Raw genomic sequence first — 7646 nt, 5'->3', positions numbered from 1 at the left:
TTTTGTTGATTTTGTTTACAAATTTATTTCAATTATTATTAATTATATATTGAATCTTTATTTTAATTTATTTATTAATTTCTATTTGAATGTTTATTTATTTTATTATTATATTTATTATCTTCTATTTATTATTCTTTATTCTTTGTTTATTTTTTTGTTAAGTAACTTGAATATTAATTTGAATTTATTTTATATTATTTCTTATTTCTTTTATTTCTTTTATTGTGTGTTTGTTATTTGTTTATTATTTTATTCTTTTCTGTATTATTTATTTTTATTTTATGTATTTTATTTCTTTTGAATATAATTATTTCTTTATAGTTATATCTTAATTTGTATTTATTCTTTGTTTAATTCTTAATTGATATATTGAAGATAATATCTTTTTATTCATTTTAATGTTTTTATAACATCATATTTGATTATCTTCGATGAATATTTCAATTACTTTATTTGTTGAATTGTTTCAATAAACTCTTTTCTTTTTTCAACTTCTTTTGTTATTTATATTATTTGTGTTCTTTATTTAATAAGAAATAGATTAAATATTTTCAATAATGTAGTCAATGTTGATGTAATATATTATCATTGTTATGATATTATCACTTTATTATTTCTTATTATTTTATTATTTTATATGTTTTATATAAAATATCATTTATCTTTCTTTTCTTCTTTGAGTTGTTCATTCAACTACTATTTATCATTTATAACATTTTCTGATGATATTACAATGTGCATCTTCTATTAATTTAACTTATTTATCATTTATTCATATTATTTCTTTGTTTTTCTTTCAATTTTCTTATTATTCATTTCTTTTGATAAAATATTTTATCATTCATTATATTTATTTCTTTGTATTTATTTCATTATTATTTCTGATTGTTTTGTATGTTGTTGTTATTGTTTATTTCATATTTTGAGATTGATTTTTATTATATTCTTTTTATGATTTATTATGTTCTTATCAACTAAAAAACAAAAATTATCAATGATTTCAATTTTGAGCAAAGAATTTATCTATCTTCTCTTTCTCAATTGTAATCTCTTCTTCGTTATTTGATTTCTTTTCTATTTGTGCTTTGCATTCACATTTCCTTCCATTTGAAAGTTCTCCACCAACAGTAATTGTACCATCCTCTTCAACTTTTACAACAAAAACTACAAATTGTTCTCCTTTTGGAATATTGCTAATGACATAGTGCCCTAATGATTTATCATCTTCAAATAATTCTGTTTGTACACTCCATCCAGTGACTTCAATATATAGTGGATGGTCATGTGGAATCTCTGTTCCATCTTCAACAATAGTGAGATTACCATCAACCCCTGCCATCTTGATGGGATGTGCAGTTACTTCTGTAATACTTTTAATCATTCCCGTAGAGAATTCAAATGCATATCGAGCCGCACCTTGTGATACAACCAAATTACAATCAATAGTATCATTGATTTTTGATGTTGTAAACTTGGCTTCTAATAACTCTTTGATTCTAGGAATTTGTGAACTTCCTCCAACAAGCATAACCTCTCCAATTTTTGATGGTGAGAGTTTTGTCTTCGCCAATATATCATCAACACACTTCATGCATCGGTCAAATTCTTTTTGGTTACAATCTTCAAATTCAGTTCTATCAATACTAATAATAAAATCATCATCACCAACTAATTCTGAAATATCTAATTCATAATAACTAGTTGATGATAACTCAATCTTTGCTTTTTCAACTTCTTTTCTTAATTTATATCTTCGTTGTTTCTTTGCTTTTTTTTGTGTTCGACTATCATTTCCTTTCAAAATAAATCTTTGTGCTTTCTTCTCATTAATTTCTTTCATTTTAGATATAACGAGTTCCATTAAATTCATATCAAAATCTAATCCTCCTAAATGAACATCACCACCAGTTGCTTTAAATTTAAACTCTTCTCCTTTCTTTTCTAATATAGTAACATCAAGTGTTCCTCCTCCAAGATCAAATGCAAGATATGTTTTATTTCCCGTACTTTCTAATCCATATGCATATGCAGCTGCTGATGGTTCAGCCAACAATCGAATTAAACTAAATCCTGCCATCAACACGGCTTTTTTGGTTCGATCTTTTTGAGAATCATCAAAGTATGCAGGAACAGTTACAACTGCTTTTAAAACTGCATCATCTCTAATACTTAATCTACGTTGAATTTCAATTTTAATTGCTTTTAACACAATAGCTGAAACAATTTCTGGTTCAATTAGTTCTTCTTCTTCTTTATCAGGATAGTCAAGCACAATCTGACAATACCCATCGTCCGCTTTAACTATTTGATATGGGTAATATGTTCTTTTAATGTCTTCTTGAACTTGTTCATCATCAAATTTCTTTCCAATAAATCTTTTTACTTCACAGATGGAAGTAGGCTTAGGAATTCCAACATTAACAGGTTGTGTGAAAAAATCAACGGTTGATGGAATTGTTGAACTTCCATTTAAGTAATTGATACATTCATATTTTTTTGTTTGAGTATTAAAGAAGTGACAACAACTAAATGTCGTTCCTAAATCAATACCAACAAATGTCTCTTCTTGCATTAAGATTTAATTATTTGATTAATGAGATGACTTTTATTCCTTTAAGTTTCAATCTAAAAATGAACACATCTCTTAGGTGTTATTGTTTTATAATGAGAGAATTCAATAAATAAATTTGCGCCTGTATGACCCTTAAACTGTGAATTGTTTGAGGTACTATATTCAATGGGAAATGTACTTCTTATAATGACTTACCTTAACTTTTATTTTCCAAACATAAAAAAGGGTCAATAAAAAGTAGATAATTAAATGTTAATAGTTTTATTTTCTATTGTTCATTGTTCAGTAGAGATTAATCATTTTCCATTAAGATTGTATGTTTAATGTCTATTAGCTTATTCTTTAGCTTTTTGTTGATGAAAACTGAGAATTCGTTTATTGAATCTACAGGAAATTATTTCAGATATCTCTGACTTAAATTTCATTATTTAAATTTCTATTTGATTTTAATGAGTATTAAGTTTTTCTTCAATGTCTTTAGTATAAGCTATTCTAAGAAGGATAAATCATTATTACTATAATATTATGGATAATTTTCGTTTTAGCACCAACCATAACAATAGACCCTTTCTTTAATAATACATGTACTAACAAATACATTATTCTAACAAGTAAATAAGACCACTACCTTTATAAACGAGTACTCCTTTATTATATATGATATTCAATCAATACAAATAATAACCACCGATATTCTTGCAATAATGATTAAGTTGTTTTCTAACCATGGTAACACCATAATCAGATAATAACTGGTAATTCAAAGCTTGGACTTATTTTAGGGTTGTGTGTAGTGTATCTGATATGACACATATGAATCATATCAAATAAATAAAGAATAAAATAAAATAATAATTATTACCAAAATTATATATTTCAATTTTATTAACTATGACATAATCGCATATATTAAATTTTGTTATATTAAAAAAATAAACAAAAAATAAATAAAATTGAAACAACAAATAAATAAAAAAATAAAAAAAATTTTTGAAAGTGTTAAATTTGTTATAATTAATGTTACATCAGTCACTAAACCATAGAAAAAGAACGTTTGAGGAGTTTATCAGTGGGAGTCTATGTATAGAAACGACAGATGATATGGTTCAATTTTTTCAAGATATTTCAAGATTTATAGAAACAATAATGCCAACAAGAAAGATTGTCCTTTCACGAAGTCGAAGTGAGAATGTATTTCGAATGTCACAAGTGAGAGGAGAAGACAAAAGAGCTGAATTAACAAAAAAGTCATTATCAGATTGGTTAAAAGCTAATTCTATTATGATAGGACAAATGTTAAATTCAAATATAGCAAATAAACAAGTATATGAAGCAGCAATTCTTACAGTTAGTTTTATGTCAGAAATTAAAGTATTAAAAGAAGGATTGATGTTAGAATTATTGAAAAACACAATAGATAAAGATTGTTTTATTCAAGTTGGAGAGCTTTTAATAGCGGCAGCACCATTTATGCAAAATGAAGAAGCAGAGAATATATTTAAAGTAGTGAGTAAATGGAAAGGACATGTAGAAACATTAGTTCCATTATTAGCACGATTTGTTAGTATTTCAGCTAAAATAGGATTAAAATATGCAGCCAAAGAAAGAACAATAGGAGTTGTTCAAAGATGGATTCAAGGATGTAATAATCCAAAAGAAAGTAATTATTGGATGAAAGAAATTCATGAAATACTTAAATTATTAACACCTCATGCATTAGAAGATATGATGAATGAAATGATGAAAGAATTAATAAAAGGAGAGAAAGAGCCAATAATTCAAATAAAATTATTAACAAGTGCATTAAGTGTAAGAGGAGATGGGACAGGAATAGATAGAGATTTTATTGGAATGAAAAAAGTAATTGGATATTTAGAAGAAATAACAATAGAAAATAGGGAAGGACCAATGGTAAATGCAGTATTAGAATATATTAGAATGTATGTTGAAAGTACTCACTTATCAATTCCAGCACAATTATTATTACAACTATGTATTATAATGACAGATTCACTTGATATGGCAGATACATTATTTAGATGGTTAAATGAAACAGTTGTAAAAGAAAGAAAAACACCAGCACATGATGTAATAGTAATGTTAATGAAATTTATTGAAGGACATATTTCATCAGTAGATTCAGAAAGTGGAATGATTTGTTTACAAAGAGTATTAGTTCATTATAACCAAACAGTGTGTAAATCAATAATTGTTGTTGATAATAAAATAGAAGTAATAGATAAATCAGGAAATGGGTTATATGGAATTCATTTATTATGGGAAGTTGCAATGGCAAATAAAAGGTTATATACTCCAATAGTTAATTTTATGGCAAAATTCTTTTGTAATGTACCTTCAACATTATGTTCATATATTGTTGATACTTTTACAACATTATGTACATCAACTGATACAAATTATTTAGTTAAAACACTTATTTTATTTATTGAAAAAACTAGTGAATTAATAAGAGACCAACCAGAAAAGAATATAGTTAATGTTTATTTAGAAGAAGTTAATGACGAGTCATGGAGGTGTGATAAATTTAAAATAAATGTTCAAGTAATAAATAATAAAATAGATGAAAATATGAAAGATTTATTAGAAGAACAACAAATTACATTAGAAAATTTTGAAAGAACAAACAAAATTGTATTTTTAACAAAAGTTGGAATTGAAAATGTAGGAAGAATGAAAATTGTATTATCAAAAAAAATGAAATCATTAATAAATGAAATTAGAATAAAAGTACCTAAATCATTTGATTTTGTTCAATCCATTGATGAAGAAGAGTTAGCAGGAAGAATTAAAATAATTTGTAAAGACGTTGAATTAACTGATGGAAAAAGTGTTATTGGAAAAGATGTTATTATTAAATTTGGAGAATATCAACCAGTCATTTATAGTGAATATTATGAAGAAGTTATTAAACGAGTAAGATGTATTGATAAAAATTTAGTTGAAAGATTAACTGAAGTTATTAGATCAAATAATGAAAATGTAGCATTTTCAGGATGGCAGTTATTAGAAGCGTTATTTGATTTTATTGCAGAAGGAAGTGAAATTGATACATCACTAAATGGTTTATGTGAAAATAAAATTGATGGAAGTTTATTACCATCATTAGCATTTGTTGTGAAATGTTTAGCAGAAGAACGAGAATCAGTAGAAATGACAGTAGAAAGATATTTTTGGAAATTATTAAATGTGACATGTCAAATGATTCAAGAAAGTAATGTTGAATCTTCAACAATTAGAGGAGTTATTATTGAACAATTATGTCATATTATTTGGCACACTCTTTTAAAACAAAGTGAATATAGATGGTGTAGTGAAATGCAAAGACAATTAAATATTAAATTATTAGAATTTTGTAAAGATCAATTACTTCAATGGCAACAAAAAAATGAAACAAATGATACAACACATTATTATACTTATTGTCTACTTCATTTCTTTTTATATATTGGAATGATATTTTGTAATTATAATTATTTTAATGAATGTTTCTTTAAAAGTTGTGTTTCAGCAAAATCAAAAGAAGATGTTATTAATATTTATTGTATTCTTGATTGGTTTATTGAAAATGATCAACAAAAGAAAAAAGTTATTGGACTATGCGAGTATTGTTTTTCTCAAAATATTTCTTCATTACCAATTCATTATGGATATTATAAATTATTATCTGAATTAGTTTTAAGATATAAAAAAAATGGTGGTAATTCTGAGTTGTTTAATTCTTTATGTAAATCATTTATTGAACAATTTATGCTATTTATTAATCCATTAATTAATAACAATATTCAATTAAATGGTTTATTGACATTATGTATTTCTATTGCAAAAGTATATCCTGAGTTATTTCAAGAATATAATATATTTATTAAATTTATTCCATTTATTAATGCTTATTTATTCCCATTAACCACTGATATTGAAACTTTAAATCATTTTCCTCGTTGTAAAAGTATTGAATCCCGAAGATTATGTTATGATTTAATTATTGAATTAACACAAAACGAAAGCATTATAAGTTCATTAATAACTCATATTTCACGTTATTTTTCATTACATACTCGACAAAAATTATTAGTTATTCCTCCTTTACTTACAGGAAATATTAACATTTTATTTGTTATGTATCAGTTAGCAAGTGTTCTTTCATCAACATTTATGGTAAAAATATTTCAATCAACAGAGTTAAATATGAAAATTATTAAAGAAATACAAACAATTATTACTTATATTCAAAATATTCCAGAACAAACAGTTGATACTTCATCATTAGAATTAATGCTAAACGAAAAAGGGGAAGAATGTAAAGAACCATTTACAATAATTAATACAATTATATCAATATTAAAAGAAAGTGAATATGAAGAAGAAATAGAACTTTTTAAAGGAGAAATAAAAACATTAATAGAAACTATAAAAAATAAAACAAGTTCAATATTATTTGTAGAAGTATCAGAAGTAGAAGAAATAAATGATACAATGACAATAACAAAAATCGAATGTAATAATAAAAAAGGATATGAATACCAATTATTTGGAGTTATTGGAGAATATTCACAATTTAAAATAGGAAATTCATGGTTTTCATATAAATTAGGAGAAATAAAAAAAATAGGAACAGTAAGTATTAAAAAACATATATCAACAATTTATATTTATAAACAATGTTCAAAAGAAATTGACCATATTAAAAGAGTAACATTTACATTTAAAAATGAAGTAATTTTATTTGAAGAACCATTTCAAAAATTTATTTATGTTATTGCAATTCAAGCATCACGTTATTTACCAATTCAAACTTTAAGATTTATTTTCTTTTATTTTGATGTTGTTTATCTTAGATTACCAAGACAACCTTTAACAAGTAAATGGAATATTTTATTACATGAATTATATGATAAAACTAAAGATAATAATTGGATTATTAAACATTTTGATGACGTTAATGTATTAGATGCTTATTCACGTTGTAGAAGTCCAGAAATAAGAAGTGCAATTTTTGATATTCTTCATCAAATAATAGAACATTCATTTAACCAATGTAATGAATATTTAA

The 7646-nt window shown here is 24.4% G+C and overlaps 2 protein-coding genes across 2 annotated transcripts in view, besides 10 other annotated features; one reads left to right on the top strand and one right to left on the bottom strand.

Annotated features, from left to right (window-relative positions):
* The first annotated feature begins 19 nt into the window (after window positions 1–19).
* Window positions 20–51: a sequence feature (AT_rich).
* Window positions 52–56: 5 nt separating this feature from the next.
* Window positions 57–162: a microsatellite.
* Window positions 163–186: 24 nt separating this feature from the next.
* Window positions 187–297: a microsatellite.
* Window positions 298–583: 286 nt separating this feature from the next.
* Window positions 584–640: a microsatellite.
* A 106-nt stretch (window positions 641–746) lies between these two features.
* Window positions 747–884: a microsatellite.
* Window positions 764–943: a microsatellite.
* A 60-nt stretch (window positions 944–1003) lies between these two features.
* On the bottom strand, window positions 1004–2575 carry EDI_344310 (heat shock protein, putative; the record flags this gene model as incomplete). The annotated part of the gene is made up of 1 exon (XM_001738666.1): window positions 1004–2575. One exon carries the CDS (start codon window positions 2573–2575, stop codon window positions 1004–1006), a length of 1572 nt encoding a protein of 523 aa, XP_001738718.1.
* Window positions 2576–2805: 230 nt separating this feature from the next.
* Window positions 2806–3395: a repeat region.
* A 5-nt stretch (window positions 3396–3400) lies between these two features.
* Window positions 3401–3464: a sequence feature (AT_rich).
* A 36-nt stretch (window positions 3465–3500) lies between these two features.
* Window positions 3501–3561: a microsatellite.
* Window positions 3562–3721: 160 nt separating this feature from the next.
* The window catches only part of EDI_344200 (uncharacterized protein), a gene marked incomplete at both ends in the record, with an annotated part of 4568 nt that continues 643 nt past the window's right edge, over window positions 3722–7646 (top strand). Inside the window, one exon of the mRNA XM_001738665.1 lies at window positions 3722–7631. Within this exon, the coding sequence (XP_001738717.1) occupies window positions 3722–7631 (3910 nt within the window). The remainder of the gene's footprint in view (window positions 7632–7646) is intronic.
* Window positions 6444–6469: a sequence feature (AT_rich).

This window comes from Entamoeba dispar, genomic scaffold (genome assembly GCF_000209125.1).
Source record: "Entamoeba dispar SAW760 scf_1105229461619 genomic scaffold, whole genome shotgun sequence".
NCBI classification, from domain to species: domain Eukaryota; phylum Evosea; order Mastigamoebida; family Endamoebidae; genus Entamoeba; species Entamoeba dispar.
The sequence above is the reverse complement of the archived record's forward strand: the minus strand, read 5'-3'. Positions and strand labels throughout refer to the sequence as shown.